The sequence below is a fragment of the Marmota monax genome, unplaced genomic scaffold (genome assembly GCF_021218885.2).
Source record: "Marmota monax isolate L192 unplaced genomic scaffold, Marmota_monax_Labrador192_F-V1.1 WCK01_AAM20220418_F8-fsc00005, whole genome shotgun sequence".
NCBI classification, from domain to species: domain Eukaryota; kingdom Metazoa; phylum Chordata; class Mammalia; order Rodentia; family Sciuridae; genus Marmota; species Marmota monax.
In genome coordinates this window covers 28,174,137-28,198,762 of record NW_026692254.1, presented here as the reverse complement: position 1 = coordinate 28,198,762, position 24,626 = coordinate 28,174,137, and the positions used below count along the sequence as shown (strand labels likewise).

Genomic DNA, 24,626 nt, shown 5'->3' with positions numbered 1-24,626 from the left:
TTTTCTGAGGATACTGGGGCCCTCGGCATAGTCAACATCAATGCCAGCCCCAATCTCCTTAGAGACTTGAACTTTCAGAAAGCAGTTTTTTTCTTTAAGTCCATTCTTTAAGTTTATAACTCTCCCCATCCCTTAGGCAAACTCCAAAGAAGATAGCAGCCCATGCTGTCTTCATTCCTCACCTCCCACTTACTCCAAGAGGGAATTAGACCTCAAGCAGCTCCACATTCAGTGGGTCAGCACTCCAAGGGCCCAGGGATTGCCTGTGGACTATCATCCACCTGTCCTGCAGGTATGCCAGGTGTGTATGCGCCAACAGTCTCAAAGATTATTTCCAATCTCTCTCCACTCCTTCTGGGCCTCCATCCCTCAAAAAGCTGTCATATTCTAGCACCTTATGTAGATTAAGGGCCATAATCCTCCCAAGGTGGTTGTCAGGTAGGATTTGTCATCTCCATTCTTCAGATGAGATTCACCAAGTAGAAAAGTGGTGGGGCTGGGATTTGAACCTGGGCTGCCTGGCTTTGGAGTATGTGTTACTAATCTACCCCAGAGCCTCTCAAGGCTCTAATCTCAAATGTTCTTGTTCTCTGGGATTTGCTCTTGACCCTGCTCTTCTCGCTCTGGGAAAGCCCCTGAGTCACGCATGCATACCAATCACTTCAATAATGTGGATGCTAATGACCCCCAAATCTGTTCACACAAGGAAACCCTCAATGGGCATCGCCACTACCACCTATGGGCTTGGAATCTGGTGTCTCTGGATGGCCCCACTGCCCTGTGCTCCTCCTTCTTCTCTCTTACCCACACACATCTAATCTATCATCAAGTCCTGCTAATTTATCCTTAGTATTTTCCAGATCCATTCCTCTCACTATGTCCACTGCCCAGCCCAGGGCCAGTCACCATCTGCTCACATGGGTCACTACAGCAGCCTCCCAAGGGCCTCCCTATGCTGCAACAAGAAGGTTCTCTGGGGGGCTGGGGATGTGGCTCAAGCGGTAGCGCGCTTGTCTGGCATGCGTGCGGCCTGGGTTCGACCCTCAGCACCACATACCAACAAAGATGCTGTGTCTGCCGATAACTAAAAAAATAAATAAATATTAAAAAAAAAAGAAGGTTCTCTGGGAACTGTCACTGTCCTGATTAAAACCTCCAATGGTGCCCCATCATCCAAGCTTTAACCCACCACCTCCCTCCCCTGTTTCAATTAAGTGACACAGAACTGCAACTCAAGGGCCCGTTTCTCATCTCTTATCTCTGCTCAGGTGGTCCCCTCTGCCCAAAAGGTCCTTCATTCCTTTGACTAACTTACATTCATCCTTTGAGACCCAGCTTGGTTTTACCTCCTCCAGGAGACCTTCCTGAATCTCCAGCTGGGCTGAGGCCCTTCTTTGTGTGCCCATCATTTTCTGTCCACACTTCTCACAGTGCAATGGTGACCTTGTCTAATGATTATGATAAGCTTTCTGTACTTTTCTGTACCTGTCTTTTCCATCAAGCCAATAGTACCACATTTTGGTCATGTTTGTATTCCGTATTTGTATGTGGTTATGTGAGTACTATGGAGTTTTACCATAAATGTTTGTTGACTGGATAAATGAGTGACAGAGTCGTCCAATTTGGGGTGCTCTGGCCCTGGGAGGGTCCCAGATTCAAAGGCAGCATGGAGGTCCTGAACTTCACAAGACTCACAAGAGTGTGTTTGAGAAGCAATTTCTTCCACCCTGTCCCCTTCTTGGAGCACTGCACACTCAGCCCTGCAATCCCAGGGTCCACGGATAGAAGCTAAAGGGCTGAGGGAGACAGGACACAAGCCACAAGGACCAGAAAGGGCACTGAGTGCCGGGTACAGTGGTGCACGCCTATACTCCCACTGGCTTGGGAGGCTGAGGCAGGCAGATCACGAGTTCAAAGCCAGCCTCAGCAATAGTAAGGTGCTATGCAACTCAGTGAGACCCTGTCTAAATAAAATACAAATAGGGCTGGGGATGTGGCTCAGTGGTTGAGTGCCCGAGTTCAATCCCCAGTACCAAAAGAAGGGGCACTGAGTAGGAGGTCACAAGAGCCACATGTGAATCCTGACTTCATCACTGACCAGTTGTACAACCCTGAACAAATCACCTGACTCTTGAGAGGCCTTAAGGGATTGCAATGAAAGGCAACAACCCGGCCCATGTGGCACACCAGGCTCTGCAAAGATCAGGGGTCACCAGCAATCAGGACTTCTGCTGCTCCTCTGACTCCCTTCCTTCCTCCCAACCTTGCTCTACGCCTCTCTCATGTGTCATATGGGTAACATGCTTTCCCTGGGCAACATGCAGCACGCTGGTCACCTCCACCTCTGATGCTTGCTCACTCCAGCAGGGAAGGAAGAGGTGTGCAGCCACCCGGAGACAGGAGTGCCCTCTGAAGCAGTGGCAGCTCCACTGTCCTGGATGCTTACTGCCAAATGGAAAGGGGGTGCAGCCTTGCCAGGTCATCTAAAAAGTTGGAAATGAGGATTTTTATATAAAATTTCCTTAGTTTTGAATATCAACCACTAGTTAAAATTTTACCGTTACCTGGGGGCCAAACCAAATATATCTTCAGGTTGGCTCTTGCTTACTACCCCAGAATTTGCAAACCTCTAAGACATCTGTCCCCTGTCTCCCGTGCGCTGCAATCCTGGTGAGGTCAGCTGGGCTCTGCCACATTTCCAAATAGGGCTATGTCCTCAGGTGCCTCAGCTGGCTTCCTTGTCCTATCCAAGAGTGGCCTCAATAGATTTCTTTACAGATGGAATCACATAACTTATCAATTACCCAAAAGGTGAGCTGGGGTCATTTTGCTGCTCTTGTCCAACTCACAGGTGAAGCAAGAAGCAGTTGTTCTCATGAGGAAATGTGGTTCCTGAGTCAGAGGACTGTGGTCCAGTCTTGGTCCCTTATCTATCTAGCTGCACAACCCTGAAATATGAGTTGGAATCTTTTAAGCTTGACTTTCTCTTTTGCACAAGATAAAACAACACACCTCCACACCTGGCTCAGTGGGCACTCCACAACGGCGGTTTTCCTTCCTGTTCCAGAGGAAGGGCCTCTTCTGAAGGATGTACAACAAGAGGCCAAAAATGGGGAGGGAAATTGGTTAATTTGGACCCTCTTGAAGAGTAGGGTGGAATGAGAGCTTCTGTCTCCCATTTACATCCCCACTGAAAGTCCCTCACTGCAGGCCCCACCCAGCTAGAGCCCTCTAATATAGAAGATGGGCTTCGAGATGGACCCTTGAGTGCAGAGCTCAGGGGTCCCATGGAGAATAGGTCAGATCACAGGCTTTGGAGGCAGAACTCTATGACCTGGACAAAATCCTTCCCCCTGTGATCCTGAGCAATCTTACCTATAAGTCCAGACCATGAAAGCCTGGTGCTCACAATAGCTCTATCCCCATTACCTCACCTTCTACCTTCTTCTAAGCTCCAAATGCTAGAACACCAACTATATCACCTAAAATCCTCAGCAACTTAGCGAGGCCCAAAGTAACTTGGTGAGAACTTGTCTCAAAATAAAAACTAAAAAGGACTGGCGATATAGCTCAGTGGTGAAGTATCCCTGGGTTTAATTTCCAGTACTTTCCCCTCAAAAAAAAAAATCAAAGTTCCCCTTTGCCCCAAGAATCTCATCTGCTTGGGACTGGACATCTTCTCCCTCCCTGTCCCTCTCCAACTCTGATCTTCCCTATCCTCTGCAGAGGGCTGTATACAGCCAGCACTCACACGATGTCCACCATGTTGGTGCAAAAAGACTCACACAGTGAGGCTGGAGGGACTTTCTAGCACAGCAGAGCAGAAGCTACTGTCTTTTACTGGGGACACTCGCAGCACGTGCCAGGCATCATGCCAAACACTTTACTTGCGTTATTTCATGTAATCCTCTCAGGACTCCGGGCGACAGGTCCTGCTATTATTATTCCAGTCTTGCCAACATGAGAGCAGGCTTGGAGAAGGCCGGAAGCTTGCTCTGGGATATGTAGTTAGTGAGGGAGGTCAGCTAGTTTTCCCAACTAGGTTCTTAGCATTCAGTTACAGCCCTGTCCATTTGGCCCTGAAGAACCATGAAAAGGCCAGCGGATGGGACAGAGCTGAAGACAAAGACTCATTCCGAGCTGAGGCCGCAACAAGGAGGGTGGGATAAGACTAAACAAGCAAGCAGCACAGGGGACCTCTCAAGGCAGTCTTCACCCTGGGTGCCTGACCCAGGATCAGAGGATTAGCATCTGATTCGTGCCAAGGTCCCTGCTCTCTGCTCAGTGGGGTTTTCTTGACTGAAGTTTGCAGGCCTACAGATTTATTTTCAATCTAGTTCAGACACACTGTGTCCAAGCTTTCCAGAAATGCACTTCTTGGGCAGGGGGACATTATAACTCCCTTAAATTGCCTAAATAAGGGAATTACATAAGATTTTGGTGAAACAGGGAACAGATTTGTTTTATTTCTTCTCACATGGCCAGGCTGGGAGGCACTGGACCCTATAGTCAATATCACACCTGCTGCTGACAATGCTCTGGTCCTGGAACTTTTCAGTTTTCAGTGCAAAAGAACTCAAGTTCCACACTCTTCTCTCATATATTCCTTTCACAGAGACTTCCAGATAACTCTGGAGTCCCCATTGCCTACCCCTAGTCGTCCTCTTCCTACTGGATACTGGGTAAGGCCACAAATGCCCTCACCACCTAAAGGCCCCAAGAATGTGCTATTCATCAACACTGATGGTGGGGGTTTTCAATGAGGGACCCCAGATGCAGAGCAACTAGAAGCTCCATCCATTTCAATGGATTTGTTTTAAGCTGTGGACATAGCCCACTGTCCTAGGTATTCTGGCCCTTGGGAGGTTTAGGTGAGAATTCAGTAGGGGAAGGTAGGTGGCAGGAAGAGGGGGTGTGGTCTCCAGTCCCATGCTTCTCTTCCTGAGAGGCATGTGAAGGAAGGACCCAAAGGCCCTGGGCCAAGCATCCCTTGGTCACCATAGGCCTGCCCAAGATGGGCAGGCTGCCAGGAACATCTAACGAGCCCCCAGGGATGAGGGAGGAAACTGCCTCAAGCCACACTGAGGATGAGCCTGTTCAGTCACTATTGAGCATTCCCCTTTGGAACTCCCAGACAGGCAAAGGATCTGCGCATAGATAGGAGGTAGAGATGGGTATCAAGGGCCAGGCAGAAGCTCAGGGAGGGGAAGTATGCAGGTGTGGTAGCTCAGTCAAGTGTGGATATGTGTTCCATAGTTCAGTAGGTGGGGGTATTGCTGAACTATTCTAGGGATTTGGTAGGTCTGGAAAAGGGGTTCCATCTGGGAAGACCTGGCCCCAAGAGCACAGTGGAAGGGGTCTCTTCTTTAGGACTTCCAGTCTGATGAATACTATGGACTGCATTTCAGGCCCTCTGAATCTCTCACCTAGACACCCTTATACAATCTGTGACAGTCCTGACAAATAAACTGGTGTGACCTGTACAGGGGGTTTTGGTGTGTGACAAAAATCCCCACTAGAGCCTAACTGTGGAAATGAGCCAGGTGCTAGAACTGTGCAGTTAATAACTAAGAGTTCAGCTGTTTTCAGGAAGCAAGTCCTCTTATTTTCCCCCTTCACAGTTCCCCAATTCTGCTTTCCAGTCACCCTTTTCTGAGTTGGACACAACACTTACTGCATTTTCTGAATGGGACACTTATTGCATCTATCATGGCCCTGTGAGCCAGTCCAGTTTCCCCAAGGTATAAGTGAAGTCCATCAGAGGATCTGTCTCCACTTCACCTCACTTCCCAAACTAAGAGGGTCTGAAGGCCAAAAATGAATCAAGGTCACAGCAGAAATAGCACGGCCGTCAGCCTGAGGCTAAACACACCTGTTCATTCTCACTTCACAAGCTGGAGCATCCAAGGGGCTGCAGTCATACACACCCCCCACCATCCCCTCCTCAGGCAAAACTGCCCTAGCTCTGGGCAGGATGTGTAGGAGTGGTCCAAGGTCAATGTATATCAAGAATGATAGCTAACACCTATTGAGCAGTTTCTGTACCAAGCCCTGTCTTAAGGACTTTTCAAACATGTGATGATTTAATACTCAGAAACCTGAGTTAAGTGCAATTATCCCCATTTTACAAATAAGGAAACTAAGGTCCACAGAAGTAGCTTGCTCCAGGTCACTAAGTGGCTGAGGTAGGATCTGAACCCAGGCCGTCTGCAATGCTTCAGATAGCTGTTAACAGGGCTGCTCAGGTCACTGGAGCCCTGCCTTAATTTAAGTGCTGATTCTACTCTTTCCTTTTGTAAATAGGATGTTTTTAGGGGTGGGGATGCTGTGAGGAGAAGGAAGCCTGGACTGTTTCAGTCTGTAACCTCTAATTTGCTTTATTCTAATTTGTACAAGGTGACAACCAGTTAAAGGGCTTGGAGAAACATTTGTTGGGTACCTATAAGCCTATGCCCATATACTGCACCTAGTTTTATCAAATCCCCAAGATAGCTCTGCAAGATACCTACGACTGAGTCCTCTTCCCAAATAAGGAAACTGGGGAGCAGAAGGTACTTACTGGGCTGGGGACTCAGGTCCCTCTGATTCCAAAGCCTGAATGGCCAAGAGGAGCTGGGAGTAAAGAGGCAAGAGCAGAAACTGGAAAGGGAGGCGACCAGAGGAAGGTGGCCCAAAAGGATGGCATTCCAGGTCACTCTAAAGAGGGCTGGCTCCCAGGACCTGGGGCGGTGGAGATGGGGGGTTCCCTCCAGTCAAGGACTGAGGGGCCGGGAGGAAAGATCAGGCGCTCGCCAGCCAGCCATCTCTCCTGGCGCTGCAGTAACTTGCTAGGAATACCAGAACCCCAGTGTTTACAGCACAGCAAGCACCAGACTCCCTCCACCCAGAGCCGTGCTCAGGGGGCGGCACCGCTGCCGGTTCTGGCCAGCATCAAAGACAAGGAGATGGACAGGGTGGCCACCGAGTGCAGGCCAGGTGGTCAGCACCCGGAGGCCCCCAGACACAACGGAAAATGCATCCTCCTAGAGGATGAGCGGCGGCGACAGTGAGTGAAACCCCCTCCATGCCCAGAAAGAAAACGGAAGAAAGAGGCCCTCGGCCCCACAGCTCCCCTCTCCTTTCCCTCCCTCCCCTCAGCACTTTTGAAAGAGGTATCGTAACGGATCCCAAGCCTCCCACAGGCCCCCTCCTCCCTCCTTTGTCACGGTCACTTCTGCACAAGGCACCTCTCCAAGCAGCCCTCCCCTCCATGCACCCCGCGGGTCGCAGCAGCACTCACCCAGCGGCAGGCTGATCCTGGGGCTGAGAGCCCGCGTCGGAGGCGGCGGCAACAGGAGCAGAGAGAGGAGCAGCAGCGGCAGCGGGGTGGCTGGCCCGCTTGCCCGGCCCATCGCGGCGCTTCGACTTCGGACCGCGGCGAGAGACGGCGTCCTCGAGCTCAGGCTCAGGTTGCTAACTGGAATCGCAGGCAGCAGCCCCGCCCCGCAGTCCGGCCCCCGAGTCACTCCTCTGGCTTCCCCTTGCAGACCTGGGGGTAGGGGACGCGGACGGGAAACGAGTCACGTGGGTAGCTGCAACGCTGGCCCGGAGCCCCCGGCACCGCGATCCTCCCGCCCGGCGCACGTACTGCCAGTGGGTTCAGACCAAGCTCCCCAGCGAGTGTCGCTCGAAGGGAGGGAGGGAGAGGAGGGCAAGGAGGAAGTTGGGCGGTTAGTCCTGCCTCTCTGGGCTCTGCTCCTTGTCCAACCCTCCCCTTCCCTCTTCCTTTTTCCTGGGCGCTGGAAGCATAAGGGGCGCAGGCTTAGTGCACCCCCTCTGGGCTCGCTTGGAGCGGCCAAGTCGCGAGATCAAGTAGCCACCGACGCAGCTGGAGCCCTGGACCACGAACGACAGAAGACCCCCAGATCCCCGCCCTACCTCTCAGACCCGCCCACCAGGGCGGGGCAGGGCCCCCTTCTGGCTCCTCCGAGACCTCAGTTTGAGAATTGTGCGCCTTGGGAAGGTCAGGCCTCGGTCTCTTTCCTTTATGTGCGGCTCCCCCTAGCCCCCCTTCCTGGCACCCACTTGTCTGTGAACAAATGAACTCCGCCGAGCTCATGCAGACAGGGGGGCTGGTTGCTTGCGAATCTAATTTCCGCAAGAGTCAATCCACTGCAGGTCTTAGCTGGCCGTTCACTACAGGCTCAGCACTTAGTCTAGGTACCCTGCGGGGGTTTGACCATGCTTAGAATTCTGTCCACCCTAAACCCGGGAGGCGGGGCAAAATTAGCTTAAGTGGGCTAAGAGAATTTAATACACTACACTGCCAAGAAAATGAGATCTTCTTCACAATATGCACTTGGCCTGGCAGGGGAAAGGACCCACTAATGCTGGAGTGGTATTCCAGAGGCAGCTATCCTCAATTCTCCCAACATCCCTATGGGTGGAGTTCAGCAATGCTGAGACCAGGGGTTTTCAGTAGTAGCCTGAACCCCTTATTGAATTCTGAAATCAATTTGGTGAAAAACCAACCTAGAAAAAGCAGAGTTCATTGATCACAGAATGGATGTTTTGGGAAACCTGTTTCAGTTTTTCCTAAGTGTGCACAGGATTACAGTAAAATGTAATTCCTTATTTAACTATAATAACAAAGGAGTTTGAAAGCCTCTGCTATTCAGTTCGGTGTCCTGGGAACCGAGTCTCCAGGAATTTGCTGCAAATGCAAGACAACTCTTTTTCACCCCGCAGCCAAAATCAGTGTCCTCGGAGTCACATCCTTTTGCCCTGCCTCCCTGCTGCCATATCCTCTCCCACAGCAGGCAGAGGGTGAGCATAGCACTCCAAGTGGCCCAGGTCTTCTCTCTTCAAACCAAATTTATTCATGTTACATGATATCTGCACCTCCACCATCCTGACATCCTTGTGTGCACATGGTGCAAGCTAGGCATCCCTTTTAAAGGGGCTCCTAGCATTGGATACAGAATTCCACAGGGGCAGGTGGTGTCATTTGCCTGTAGTCCAAGTGACTGGGGAGTCTGAGGCAGGAGGGTCCCAAGTTCAAAGCCAGTTTCAGCAACTTAGTGAAGCCCTAAACAACTCAGCAAGACCCTGTCTCTAAAATAAAAAATAAAAAGACTATGGTCAAAAAAGAAAGAAAAGTGAAAATCAGGCTGGGCACAGTGGCCCATACCTATAATCCCTGGATCCTTAGGCAGTCCAGTCTCAACAATTTTAGTGAGACCTTGTCTCAAGATAAAAATAAAAAGATCTGGGGATACAGCTCAATGGTAAAGTGCCCCTGGGTTCTATCCCCAGTATCAAAGAAAATCAGGTCACCCCTCTCCTCTGCTCAATGGTGAAAATCAAAGGGCAGGAATTGTGTTTGGTTGGTTTGTTAACCTGTCCTAAGCATTTAGAACAGTACTGATATATGGTGGCAGGCCCCAATAAATATTGGTTGAATGAATGAATGAGTGTAACCTAAGAGTCACAAAATACTACAGGCTCATTTTAACTTACAATAGAACTTTTTTTTTTTTGAACCAGGGATTAAACACAGGGTGCTTACCCACTGAGCCATGTCCCCACTACCCCCATACACACACGGTTTATTTTTTCTTTTCTTTTCTTTCTTTCTTTTTTTTGAGACAGGGTCTTGTCAAGTTGCTTAGGGCCTCACTAAATTGCTGAGACTGGCTTTAAATTGTGATCCTCCTGCCTCAGCCTCCCAAGCCGCTGGGATTACAGGCATGCGCTACCATAGCCAGCTATAGAACTAGTTTTTATACACTTTGATCCAGTAAAGACCTCTCCCAAATCTGAAATTAGGCAATTAGCTTTTTCAGTTCAACACAGGACTTAGTATCTCTTGTAAATCTATTGATTCTGTCCCAGGTTTCATCCTCCTGAAGTCATTTTGAATATTGCTGCAATATTCCCCTCCCACTTTTGAGTAATCTGTAAATTTAGCTAAGTATTTCTATGCCTTTATACAAGTCATTGATAAAGATAATGGATGAGCAGACCTAACGCCCAGATCTTGGTTTCTATAAAACAGTTTCCAATAAAAGGAATAAGGACTCCTTGGAAAATGAAAGGAAAAGTATGAAGTAAACACAGGACAGTTTGTTGGCCCAGAAAGCAAAGAGTGATCAAAGACTTATGGGGTCATGTCAAAAGGAGACCTAGGAGGTGTCTTATTCTGTTACTGAGCAAATTTTGCAGGGCAGGAAGGGACTTAGGAGCCAGCTTGATGACCACTTTTTGCATCAAATAGCATAATGGCTTCTAATGCATGAAATTAAAATATAATCCATTAATTTCTGTAAAGAAAATCTTCTGTAAAGGAAGATTTTCTTTACAGAAAAATGCTGACTAAAAATGTAGACTCAAACAAGAATCATCAATGAATGTGAAACAATTGGATGGCAAATTATTAGGAAAGTATGTATTAGCAAGGTCTCAAAGTCTGTCCCACAAATGACTTTACTAATTACCAAAGGGAAGAATTATCTCTGAGAGAGAGATCTGGTAGCTACCATCTTAACCAAAAGGCCAAAAGTATCATCACTGGTTATAGGACTGTGTGACATAATTTACCTCCTGATTTGATGCAATAAGAAGTATACAACAGGGCTGGGGCTGTAGCTTAGTAGTAGAGTGCCCGCCTTGCACGTATGGGGCACTGGGTTTGATCCTCAGCACCACATAAAAAGAAATAAAGGTATTGTGTCCATCTACAACTAAAAAATATTTAAAAAAAAAAGTATACAACAATCTTGTGGTATTCTTGCAGAAAGTGTTTAACCCAGATCTAATAACAAGGATGCAATCAGACATATCCAGTATGTGGAACATTCTATAAAACAACTAGCCTGAATTCTTCCAAAAGGTCAATCTAGTAACAGGCAAAAAAGACGGGACCATTTTAGGTTCAGAGACTAAAAAGGCATAATGACCAAAGGTAATAAATGAACCTTGATTGAATCTTGGAGAGAAAAAATGCCATGGAGCAATTGGGAAATTTTTAATGTAGACTGTGTAATATGATATTTACTGGGTTTTTAAAAAAAAAAATTTGGTATTGGGGATTGAACCCAGGAATGCTTTACCACTAAGCTACATCCCCAGCCCTTTTATTTTCCTTTTTCAGACAGGATCTAAGTTACTGAGGCTGACTTCAAATTTGTGATCCTCCTCCCTTAGTCTCCAAAATCACTGGGATTACAGGTGTGTAATAAATACCATGCCCAGCTGGTATTTATTGACTTTATTGTTTATTTTCTAGGTTTTTGTTTTGTTTTGTTTTGTTTGTATGGGGACTGTACCCAATTTTTTTGAGATAGGGTCTTACTAAGTTACCCTGAACTTGCAATGGTTCTGCCTCAGCTGGGATTACAGGCATGCTCAATATTGCTCATTTTCTTAGGTATGTGATGGTATTTCTTATGTATGATAAAGTCCTTGTTTTTTGGAAATGCCTACTAAGGTTTTTAGAAGTGAAGTGTCATGATACTACAACTTATTTTCAAATACTTCAGCAAAAAAAAAAATTGTGTGTGTGTGTGTGTGTGTGTGTGTTAGAAAGAGTAAGAACATGACTGTGGTAAAACTTTAACAGTTTGTCAATAAAGGTAAAGTTATGGATATTTTTGTACCGATCCTTTAGCTCTTCATTTGGGAAAAATAAGTAAGACAACCGAAAACAGATCCCCGTGGCATGTCATAGGATCCCCTCAATAGGGTTAAAATAGACCAAGAGCCCTAATAGGTTGAGCAATTATCTCTGTGCCCTCCTAACTCCACTGTTCAGCCCATGTTTCTCCATATTATCCACAAGACTATTATGGGAAAAACCTTCAAGAAATCTTGTCAAAATGAAGGTAATGGTTACAGCATTTCCTTCTCTTGTTTTCTGCTTATTGCCCTTACTTAGAGCAGCACTTGATCTGTGGCCACCTGCTCAATTAGTCTTTGTTGAGAACCTGAATCTCAACATCAGATAGTTCCTAAGGTGGCAGAAAGATTGGTCTGCCTCGTGTCTTGGCAACACAGGGCTATACTCATCTCTGGGGAGAGGAGGCAGGGGCTGCTGCAGCCTCACTTGGCGGTTAATTATATCCTGCTCACGGCTGCTCAAATGCTTCAAAAGTATGTCTTGTGCCAACTGGGCAGCAAGCCCCTCGAGGGCAGTGACAGGTCTTCAGTCTTCCAAACCCCCATTGCCTCTCATGGCACTCCAGTACAAGCTCCACAGGGCTGACAATAGGAGGGGCCCAATGTTGGCCTGGAGAAGAGCCCTCTAACCCGCATCCCCAGCCTGGCAATCTCAGTCCTCGTGGGCTCCACCGTCTTCTGTGAGTGTGCTAATGTGTTCTCCCCAGACTGGAAGAAACAGGACAACCGACAGAGAAAAATCTCCTTTGAACAGACTTCCTATGGGCTGAAGAGTGGTTCCCAAGCCAATGACATGTCTCTTCTTCCCCTCTGCTTCTCTTGGATGGAGGCAAGTCTTTCTTGGCCAGAATTGTCAGTGTTTATAAAGAGCTCAGGGGGCGGCTTGGAAAGGGAGTACAGAGTGGTGGGGAGGCGGGCCGAGAGAAAAGCAACACTTCCTCTGTGCCCGGAGCCAGCAGGATGAAGTCATCATCAAGTGTGGCCCTCCATCTCCATCTCCACCCATGCTCACTGGTCCTTACTCTTCCTCTCATTCTGACCCTCCTGCCTTCTCTATCTGAAGGTCTGTCTTATGCACACATAAGGACAAAGGCACAAGAATGAGAGGTAAAGTGGGGGAGCTCAGTGGCACACGCATGCATGCCTGTAATCCCTTGGGAGACTGAGGAGGCTTGGGAGGCTGAGGCATAAGGATTTCGAGTTCAAAGCCAGCCTCAGCAACTTAGCAAGTTCCTAAGCAACTCAGTGAGACCGTGTCTCTAGATAAAATATAAAAAAGGGCTGGGGATGTGGCTAAATGGTTAAGTGTCTGGGTTCAAATCCCAGTAGCACACACACAAAATAAAGAATAAGAGGTAAAATGTGCATTGGAAGACATTATAACAAAGTTGAGACAAAACTTCTCTGCAGTGAGAGATGTCAGACTAGTGAGTACACGACTTGTAGGCAGGAGAGGAGGAAACTTGAGGGATGATAGAAACATTCTACATCTAGATCTGGTATTGGTTTTCCAAGTGTGTACAAATGTTAAAATGTCAAGCTGTATACTTAAGATCCATGCATTTTACTGTATGTAAACTTATACTTTCTATCTATTATCATAGGGAAAAAAAGAGAGACTGGCTGGGCGTGGTGGCCACACCTGTAATCCTAGCTACTTGGGAGGCTGGGGCAGGAGGGGCAGGAGGATGGAAAGTTTTCGGGTAGCCACAGCACTTAGTGAGACCTTATCTCAAAGTTAAAGGGGGGAGGGCTAGAAATGTAGTTCAGTGGAAGAACACCTCTAAATTCAATCTCTAGGACCAAAAAGAGAGATAGAGAACAAAAAGGGGATCGGGTGGTAAAATTTTAAAAAAAGAGAGAGGAACTACAGAAGAAGGAAAGAGAATGATGAGAAATAAGAAAGGCTACTGAGAAAGAGAAAATAAAAAGAACAAGAAGAAAACTGTAAACCAGGTGTGGAGGCACACGCCTATAATCCCAGTGGCTAGAGAGGCTGAGGCCCTTAGCAAGATCCTGTCTCTAAATAAAATACAAAAAAGATCTGAGGATGTGGCTCAGTGATTAAGCACCCCTGGGTTCAATCCCTGTAAAAAAAAAAAAAAGAAGAAGAAGAAGAAATGTGAATCAAATGAACACATCTATCTGCTGCCTCTCTCCTGTTCCTTCTCTCCAGGAAGGCTGGGAATAGGCACCGGGCAAACATTAGCCATAGAACCTTCAGCAGGCCACATTCAGTCTCCTAAACCCATCAATACTGATTAATCACCCAAGGTACCACTTCTGCCCAGGTGCAAACAAGGCATCCTTGCCCATGAATGACCCCTGCCAGGCAGCCCCTAGCCAAGCCTGCCAGCTCTGATTCCCACCCAGGGAGCCTGGCTCCCTGGCTCCCACAATTCTACTCGGGAGTCATTGCTTTGTTTGCTGCCCTTGGGGGAGGGGCCTCCTGCCAAGTCCAGTGGAGCTTGAACCCAGAGGTCCCACTTTCCCTCCTAGAGTAGTCTCCAGACTTCTCCCTGCTCTTGGTGCTGACTGGCAGCCTGCCCAAGCAAGGCCTTGCAGACACAAACTGGCTGTGGCCCAGCTCCTCAGGTCCTGGCCCCCTGCCACTATCCCCTCGTAGCCCCAAGTCCTTCTCTTATACCAATCTGCAGCTGCAGCTCCCCATCCTGCCCTGGCTGGGCACGCTGCTAGTGTCTCTTCCCTAGGGCTCCGTAAGCAGCTCAGCTGCAGCATGGATACATTTTGATGAGCAAGTGACACCAGCTGGCACATCCTGTGTGTGCTTTTAAATCAGCCAATAGTTGCCAGGTCCTGGGGGCTGGGTGCTTCCTTGGGGCAGTGCCCTCTGCAGAAGAGGGCATCCACCCAGGGTTAGTACTAATACTGCCTTCAAATCTCAGGCAGCTTTCAACCAAGGTCTGGCAATGAATGTAAATAAATGGCCTCATCTCTATTCCCCAAACCAGGTTCCTATCCATTGGTCCTTTGTTTTTTTCTTGATCCTGTAAGTGCAAGAATCCAGTGACTGAGCACACAGGTTCTTCTGTCAGAAGAAATCAACATTACCCGTTATTTTTGTGGGCTTTAAGAAAGTTGTTTAGATTGGGGGTGTAGCTCAATGGTAAAGTGCTTGTTTAAAAAAAAATGGGAAAGAAAGCCATGCATCCTCTGGACCTCCATTTCCTCATCTGCAATGGGAATAGTAACAGTACTTTAGAGCAGTTAAGAGAAATGAAGAGATAATACCTATAAAGCAACTGGCAACACTGGAATGTAGTGAATGCTCCATGTTCCAGGCTATGGTATCAGTTCAACCTCCATCTAAAAGTTGTCCAAAGCCTCAACAACTTTTAACCATGTTAGATGCCCATGCTAAGGACCCCCCCACCCCTTCTAGGCTCTTTTCTTGGTTTGGCTGCCTCCTGCAAATCCAGTGCTGAGGTTGCAACTCTCACAGGGAGAAGAAACCAGCTTGCCCAGCCCAAACCTGGGTGTGCCAGCTATGGTGAGCAGCCTGCCACCCAGCACCACCCCCACTGGGCCTGTTGGGGCCTGATTTGGCCACTCCCTGGGAGGGGATCCGCCGCGCCCCCCGCCCCCCCACCTACAGGGGTATTGTGCAACCTGCAGGGCTCAACCTGTCCCTGCCCAGGCAGGGTAGAACATGAAGTTGCCACTGTCACTCCCTTGCACCCCCAACACTAGCTCAGGAGATATTGTGCCTTTAGGCCTGCTCACTGGGGGGACTAGAGAGCATAGGGTAATTGGCCTGACAGGTACTTGGCACCTGTAACCCTGAAGGGGCACAGTAACTGCCCAGCAACTCTGCCCTGCTCTCAAACCACTGCAGCCTCTCACAGGTAGAAGGTAAGTGTTCTAGGCCAGGTAAGGATGGGGCAAGAAGGATTCAGGCCTGGGGGAGAAAGAGTCTTAGCTTCCAGTTCAGCTTATTATAATACTCAGTTCTCAAGATCTTAAGAAGTAAGAAACTTATCTCCCCATTTGCCACTGAGTTCTTTCCTCCGTAAATCCACTCTGAGCCCCAGGCCCCTAGGCATTGCCCTATGAAGGCCAGGGCCCTGCCATCACCCAAGAGAACAAACCTTCCTTCCCAGGCCCAAGGTTCTCCACTTAGCCTCTTTTGTCCCAGAGAGGATGGGCATTTTAGGTCACCTGGTAGGTCTCAATCACTTTAGATTACCTGGTGGCTGCCACTCTTGCTCCCAGATAGAGCCTTTCTCTTGACTATGATGCTGAATCCAGAGGGTAGGCAGGTTGGTATGCCTACAAGGGTGGTGGGAATAGACATATAGGTTGCTATTTTTTCTGTGGTTGCAAGGATGGTACTTCCACCCTGCTTTGCCAGAATGAAGGTTCTAAGAAATACCCAACCCATAGTGGTATGCCCACTTGCCACCCTAAAGCAATGGCATCAGGAGACAACACTTGCAGTAAGGGCAACAAAGACTTTTCTGAGGGAGCTTATACACTATCTACCTAGGCCCCTGACTCCCTGGGACTTGCTAGCAGCACCATTTATAAGTGTAAAGTGAGCATCAGGCTAGAGGTTGCCACACCAGGAACTCTGCAGCACTTGGAGTGGCCCGAGCCTGGTCCCAGCAGGGGAGGGAGCTCTAAGGAGCCAGACCCACCCAGACATGGGATTAGTTCCAAATCGCTATCTTGTGGTTTCCATACCCGCTTGAAAGAGCAGACCCCAGTTTGCACCTCCTAGAGCCTCTTCAATGAATGCTGCCTTAGGCCTTTTCACTGCAGCCTGTGGAATGTGGAGCAGAGCAGGGAGCCCCTTAACCCCAGGGTAGGCGTCAGGAAACTGTGAACCCCAAGAATGACATGCTATTTCTGGAGAAAGGGGATCAGAGCTTTCATCTGATTTCAAAAGGATCCTTGTCAACTCCCTCACAACAGAGGGAGACATAAGTTAGGTGGCTCATGCCTGTAATTCCAGTGATCTAGGAGGCTGAAGCAAGAGGATCAAAAGTCGGAGGCCAGCCTGACAATTTAATAAGACCCTGTCTCAAAATAAAAAATAGGAAGGGCTAAGGATGTAGCTCAGTGGTACAGTGCCCCTAGGTTTAATCCCCAGTAACAAAACAAAACAAAATAAAAAATTCCCAGATTGTGGCTCAGTGGTAGAGCACTTGCCTAGCACAGGCGGGACCCGGGTTCGATCCTCCAGCACCACATAAAAATAAAGGCATTGTGTTGTGTCCATCTACACCTAAAAAAATAAATATTTAAAAACAAACAAACAAAAAAAAAACTCCCCTCCCAAAAAAATGAGGAACCATTTCTTTAAGTTACGTTCATCTGCAGATATAGGGAACTTTCAAAATTAGCCTTGATCAAGCCAGGCACTCTGACATGTGCCTATAATCCCCAAAACTCTGGAGGCTGAGGCAGGAGGATCACAAGTCAAGTTGAAGTCCAGTCTCAGAAACTTAGAAAGCCCTCAGCAACTAAATGAGGCTCTGTCTCAAAATAAAAAAATACAAAGTCTAGGGATGTAACTTAGAGGCAGAGCACTCTCCTGTTCAATCCCCAGTTCCAAACAAACAAACAAAAAATTAGCCTTCTTCAGGTAAAAAGAAATCATACCTTACTTTGGAACAGTTATATAACTGTGATGTGAAATATTTGGTGAACTCTTTTCACCTAAATCAAAGTTGACATTTAACACTGTGCTGACCTTTTTACATTTAATCATTTATTTAATCCTCACAACAGAGGGAGACATAAGTTACAGTTTATTCCCACTACACAGACAAGAAACTGGAGCACAGAGAGGCTCGGGAACTTGCTCAAGTCACATAAGTGCTAAGTCAGGACTAGGACCAGACCCAGATCTTCTACTCCAGGGCCTCATGGGCACTCTACCTATAGTCAGAATCTCAACCAGGTTTCTAAAGCCATCTCCTCTTCAGATAATATGGGCTGTTGTCCTTCCTGCCTTCCAATTCCTCTCTCTCTCTCTCTCTCTCTCATCTCTTCCTCTTTTCCTTCCTTCTCCATCCTTCCTTTCTTCATTCCTTCTTTCCACAAATGTTTCTTGGGTACTTGCTGCCTTCTAAGCATTGTTGATAATGTGAAGGAAATGGTAGCTGCCTCACAGTTATAGATCATCAGGATCCTTTAAGCTCTTCTTTCCAGGGAAAACCCATCCTCACCCACATTTCTTTAGACATGTCCATTACTACCAAAAGGTAGTGGCCAGGGCCAACCTGGCAGAGCTCCAGCAGTGCTCCCAGGCAGTAGAGGCTAGAATCCTGCTGTTTTTGACGAGATTTCTGGAGTTGCTTCTCTGGGTTCCCTCTGCACTCAGCTCAGATTTCCATTAAGGCACTCATTATGCTGTAGTAAAACACTCATTTGCACATCCCATCCCTCTCTTCCCTTCTTTTCTACAAGCTGCTTGGTGCAAGAACCAGACCTGCCTAACTCGGGTTTTTAAATCTCCAGCCCCAGGGCAGAGCTTGTAAATAGCAGGCACACAGTAAATATTTACTAACTGAATAAATGAGTTTTCTGCTCTAGCTGCCCGTCTCAAATCATTTCCAAACAATTAATTCAAGTACTCCTCCTGGATTTTCTTTCCCACCTTCCTTTATCCTGTTCAAAGGAAAAGGTACCACACCATGCAGGTAGGGCCAGAGCCTCATTTCCTGGCTTTAGGGCAAAGGGTTTTCTTACTCATATATCTCTAGTCTCAGCTTTGTTGGCTTCAGAAGAGGTAGTATGTTGGAGAGTGGCTGAATTCTCTTGCTCCTATTAGATAACAGCATTAAAGTAAAAGTCCTGGGCACAAGACCCATGTGCCAGGGAGAGAGAATTTTTCAGTTCTCCCTAAAGCAAAAGCCTCAATTTCCCATCTTTAGTTTACCTATTGTCAATGTCTCCGTCTTTAATTTTATTTATTTGAAGCTGGGGATAGAGCCTAGGGCCTCAAAGCATGCTAAACACGTGTTGTACCACGGAGCCACACTGCCAGTCCCATTCTCTCTCTCTCTTTTTTTTTTTTTTTGATACCGGGAATTGAATCCAGAGGTGATTTACCACTGAGCCACATTCCCAGTCCCCCTTTTCCTTCTCCTAAGCCCTCTCTCTCTCTCTCTCTCTCTCTCTCTCTCTCTCTCTATATATATATATATATATATATATATATATATATATTTTTTTTTTAGTTGTTGAGGACCTTTATTTATTTATATGTGGTGCTAAGATTCGAACCCAGTGCCTCACACATGCTAGGCAAGTGCTCTACCTCTGAGCTACAACCCCAGTCTCTCCCCCAGCCCTTTAGAAAAAAAAAATTTTTTCTTTTTGAGATAGGCCTCCCTAAAGTGCTTAGGGCCTCACTAAATTGCTGAAGCTGGTCTCATATTTGAGATTCTCCTGCCTTGCCTCCCCAGTCACTGAGAGTACAGGCATGAGCCACCATGCCCAGTCCCATCTCCATCTTTAAATTATCCTCAGCCAATAGCGGGTGATATACCTTATTTCTCTGAGCTTCTGAAAGAATATTCACAAAGGAAAACAGCCACAGCCTGGGACTCAGGCAACTGAGTTAAAACTCTGGCCTTCCCACCAACTCACTGTATTTTTTAGGAAGTAATTTAATCTGCGAGTCAAGTTTCCCCCATGAAAATGAGGGAGCACAGGACTAAGTGATTTCTAAATCTCTTCCAGTTGTAAAGCATCTATAGGGGAAATTTTTTTTTTTAATTATATGCTTCTGTGCTCTTATGGCATTCAGCCCTCCACAAGAATACTGTGATTTTTGAAAACTTTTATATGCATTTTTAGTTGTTGATGGGCTTTGATTCTCTATGTATATGCAGTGCTGAGAATCGAACCCAGAGCCTCCCTCACACATGGGGGGCAAGCGCTTTACCACTGAGCTACAACCCCAGCCCAATCCTGTGATTCTTAAATAACATACATTACCCATGAGGAAATATAAGCAGAAGTTTGATGACCTTCCCAAGATGACCCAAGGTTCCCGCACTTTTGTGCTAAATCATAATGGCTCTGGAGAGGCCACAACAGGATCTTTTTCCCAAGACCCTCACGTTCCTCCCCTCCTATCCCCTAAATCCACCTTATTGCTGTAGAGAAGAAAAAAAAGCCATAACAAAGGGCCTAACTTGGAGGGTATAAAAAGACCACCATGAGGGGTCCAAGCCTTTCCAAATTCCAAGTGACTACTCTTCCCTCCCGGGTCAGAATTCCCGGTTTGGGAGTAAGGGATGGCATAAGCAGAGTGTTTTAAGACGCAGTTAAAGGATTCGAAGCAGAGGCCCCCGGTGGCCATGGGAACATGGGCCAGCCTCCTGCGCTGCCATGGCAACAGGCTGCCCGAGTGGCGGGCGCGGGTGCCCGTCAGAGCGTGCAGGTGGCGCCCTCTTGGGAGAGGGGCTTGGCGGGAGGTGGTAGTTCGCAGAGTGGGGGACTGAGGCTGTCCAGCTGCCTGGGCCTCGTTTGTTACCCTAGGGCCGCAAGTCCCACGCCGCCTGGCGACCCCCCCACACACGCGCCTACCTGGAGTGAGTCACCACCCCCGGCGTAGCCACCTCTGAGCCACAGTGCGGCCCGAGGTTCTGCAGGCTCGCTCCGGCTGCCAGGACGGCCCGACGCAGTCCCTGGGGGCCCGGAGTGTCCAGCGGACGCCCTCCGTCCAGCGCGGTGTCCCCGGAAATGCTGGGCCGAGGCCAAGCTCCGCCCCGCCCCGCCCCGCCCCGTCCTGCCAGAGTTCACGGGAATGATCCCCAGGCGCACTTCTGGCTTCTGGGCTCCGCAGCCGCGCGATCCCTCTCCCCACCGCCCTGGCCCGGCCACTACTCCGGCCGACCCCGGGCATTTACTCGGGACTCCAGGCTGTCTTCCCGCCCCGCGTCGGGTCTTGTCCCCAACCGTGGCTGCGTGCCGAAATAGGCCGCGGGGTCCACGGGGCTGCGTCCTTCTTGACCTTGGAAGGCTCGCTGGTCCTGTCCCTAAGTGGGGCGGTCTCACTAGCTGGAGCCCTGGCTTGGCCCGGGTTGGAATCCACTACTGTTAGCTTAGGCGAGTTCCTTAACCTCTCTGATCCTTGAGTTCTTCACCTGTAAAGTGGGCATCAGACCAGTAGGGACCTCACAGGGTTGTGTGAAATGCAGTGGTGGAGAAACACCCGACACGTGGTCAATTGGCTATAATTGTAGTATTGTTTATAGTAGGAGGCAATGAGAGAGAGGAGCAAGCCACCCTCTGTGAATCCACCCAGATCTCCACCCATGATAAATGCCGTTGGCTGCCTTCCTTAGCGTCCCATTGCTGCCTTCCTTAGTGTCCCATTGCTGCCTTCCTTAGCGACCAATGGGAGACCGCCCTGAGAGAGTAAAGGGAGAGATCTGCAGGAGGGGAGAGATATGGTTATAAATATCTCACATTTATCAAGTGACCTTGCCTGTCCCTCTTTAGACCTTCATGTCCTGGTTCTCCTATCTTCCAGGAAAGCAACAGCTGATTTCTGGGCGGTTCCTGAAACAACCGGTTCTGGGCGTGTAAATGGCTGAGCTGGCCAGAGCTGGCTGGTCAAGAGGCTGGAGAAAACAAGAGGCCAAGTGCCAGCCTCTTCCTGGGCCAAAGTAGGCCTAAGAGCACACTGTCCCTATGCCATCTTTTCAGGCAGAGCTGCTAGACTCCATTAGAAAAGGAACAAAGTGGTTATTTTATTACCTGCCTACAAAAGGTAGCACATATTTACCACAGGAAGATTGAATAATAATGAAAAATACTGTTGCCCATAATTTCATCTCACCAGAGACCACCAGTATTATATTTTTAAAAACTTTTTGGTTGATAGTATAACTTAGTTAGTGATAGAGCACTTATTTAGTGTGCACGAGGCCCTGGGTTTTAATCCCTAGTACCAAAGAAAAAGGAAAGCTAAAACTTTTCAAAAATGTAAACCTAATTTACATTTGGTAAAGTGCACAAATCTTTATTTATTTATTTATTTAGTTTGTTGGTGGACCTTTTTTTGCTTATTTATATGTGGTGCTGGAAATCGAATGGAGTGCCTCACACCTAAGAGGAAAGCACTCTATGGCTGAGCTACAATTCCAGCCACCAAGTGCACAAATCTTAAGTCCACTGGCGTTACAATTTTGGTGACTATCGACTGGTCTTTTTCCTTTTTTCCTTTTTTTTTTTTTTTTGGGGGGGGGGCGGTACATGTATTTGAACTCAAGGGTACTCCACCACTGAGCCACATCTCCAGCCCTATTTTATATTATTTATTTAGAGACAGGTTCTTACTGAGTTGCTTAGTGCCTCACTTTTGCTGAGGCTGGCTTTGAACTCTCTATCCTCCTGCCTCAGCCTCCGGGCCCACTGCCCAACTAATGTGTTCTATTTATTCAAATACAATGTACATTTAACCAAAACTCTACTATTGAACATTAAATTATTTCTAAGCATTTTTTTTGTACTAGGGATTGAACCCCAGGGTACTCCTCCATTTAGCTATATTCCCAGCCTTTTTTATTTTATTTTATTTTGAGACAGGTTTAAATTGCTCAGGCTGACCTTGAACTTTCAATTTTCCTGCCCCAGCCTCCCAAGGAGCTGGAAATACACCACTGTGCCCAGCATCACTCATTATCTTAAATAATGCTGGGCACAGTGATGCACACCTGTAATCTCAGCAACTTGGGAGGCTGAGGCAAGAGGGTCACAAGTTCAAAACCAGTCTCAGCAACTTAGTAAAGCACTTGGCAACTCAGCAAGACCCTCTATCTAAATAAAATAATAAAAAAAAAGGCTGGGGATGTGGCTCAGTAGTTGAGCACCCCTGGTTTCAATCCTCAGTACCAAAAAAAAAAAAAGTCCTATCAATCTTTTTATCTTTTTATTAGCTCTGCCTTCTAAACAGTATTGTGGGGGCACTGCAAAGAATAGTGGGAACACAGCTAAATTAAAGGTCTTGTCTAAGGTCTTTAGATCCAGGAGGCCATGCAAAAACTTCCAAGTTCCCAGCACATACAGCATCCTGTGAGCACCAGCTGCTCACAAGAGTGCCTAAAATTCTGGCCTTCTTCATTAGGACCTCTGAGCTCCAGAAGGCTTTGGTCACTGTGACCCATGTAATCCCTAGACCAACCCAGAACCTCCAGAAGAATACTCTAGACAGACACACACACACACCAACACCACATCCATCCCTTCCCATCACCTTTTCTTCCTCTTCCCCCTTCAACCTTCCTCCAAATTTCTTTTTTTTTTAAATCTTTCATTGTCTTCATACATGTACTTTGTATAATGTTGTCCATCACATCCACCATCCTTGCTAATTCCCTGCCCCCTCCCTTTCCCTCCCACCCCTCTTCCCTATCTAGAATTCATCTAATCCTCCCATGCTCCCCCTCAATACCCACTATGAGTCAGCCTCCTTATATCAGAGAAACATTTGGCATTTGTTTTTTGGGGATTGGCTAACTTCACTTAGCATTATCTTCTCCAATGCCATCCATTTATCTGCAAATGTCATGCTGTTGTTCTTTTTTAATGCTGAGTAAAATTCCATTGTGTACATATGCCACCTTTTTTTATCCATTCATCCACTGAAGGCTCCACAGTTTAGTTATTGTGAATTGTGCTGCTATAAACATTGATATGGCTATGTCTCTGTAGTATGTTGTTTTTAATTCCTTTGGGTATAGTCCAAGGAGAGGAATAGCTGGGTCAAATACTGGTTCCATTCCCAGATTTCCAAGGAATCTCCATACTGCTTTCCATATTGGCTGCACCAATTTGCAGTCCCACCAGCAATGTATGAGTGTACCTTTTTTCCTTCACATCCTCACCAACACTATTGTTGTTTGTCTTCATAATAGCTGTCATTCTGACAGGAGTGAGATGAAATCTTAGAGTAGTTTTGATTTGCAAGTTTCTCTAATTGCTAGAGATGTTGAACATTTTTTTATATATTTGTTGATTGATTGTATATCCTCTTCTGAGAAGTGTCTTTTCAGGTCCTTGGCCCATTTGTTGATTGGGTTATTTGTGTTTTTTTGGTGCTTAGCTTCTTGAGTTTTTTATATACCCTAGAGATTACTGCTCTATCTGATGTGTGAGGGGTTTTTAAAATATTTTTTTAGTTGTAAATGGACACAATTTTATTTATTTATTTGTGCTGAGGATCAAACCCAGTGCCTCACACATGCAAGGCAAGCACCCAACCACTGAGCCGCAACAATCCCAGCCCAACCTTCCTCCAATTTTCTATTGAGTAAAGAAAGAAACATTTAATGTCACTGGGAAAAGGCCCCATCTTTACTCTTATGGATCCACCTCCCCCACAACTCCCTGTGGTCAACAAACATCCTTCCTTATCTGCAGGACCTCAGGTGCAAGGAAGGTGGAGTTAATATCTTTTCAGTGTGCAGCACATTATCATCATAGAGGACCTTGATTAATGTTGCTGTTTTTATCCTTTTATCCTCATTCCTCCTCCACTCCCTCACCCCCTAGACTACCATTCTAAGGTACACATTCTTGTGTAGTGCGTATTGAAGAATTGTACACATGGTTGTTGTTCTTTTTACCCTTTTAGTCTGAAATAATTATAGATTCACAAAAAGTCGCAAAATTAGAACTTAATGTCCCATGAAACTTTCTCAGGCTTCCCCCAATGATGATATTATATAGCCACAGAAAAATAGCAAAACCAAGAAACTGACATTGGTACGATGCTGTGAAATAGATTACAGATCTTTCCATTAATTTCCCTCCCATTGTGACATGCACTGTGTGTGTGTGTGGTGTGTGTGTGCACACACACGTGCTCATGCTGTCTATATGTGTATAGATCTGTGCAAGTTGATACCAAGAATCAATTTTTGCACCCCCCACAGTCAAGATACAGAACTGCTCCAACACTGTAACAGTGGTCCTCCTTATGCTTT

General features: G+C 47.2%; 1 protein-coding gene across 1 annotated transcript in view; it reads right to left on the bottom strand.

The window, feature by feature from the left end:
* Sema4b (semaphorin 4B) overlaps window positions 1-20,365 on the bottom strand; it is a 39,274-nt gene extending 18,909 nt beyond the window's left edge. Inside the window, exons 1-2 of the mRNA XM_046437548.2 lie at window positions 20,221-20,365; window positions 7,280-7,528 (exon numbers count right to left, since the gene is read on the bottom strand). Coding sequence (XP_046293504.1) covers window positions 7,280-7,391 — 112 coding nt within the window. The 5' untranslated portion in view covers window positions 7,392-7,528; window positions 20,221-20,365. The remainder of the gene's footprint in view (window positions 1-7,279; window positions 7,529-20,220) is intronic.
* Between the last annotated feature and the right edge of the window lie 4,261 nt (window positions 20,366-24,626).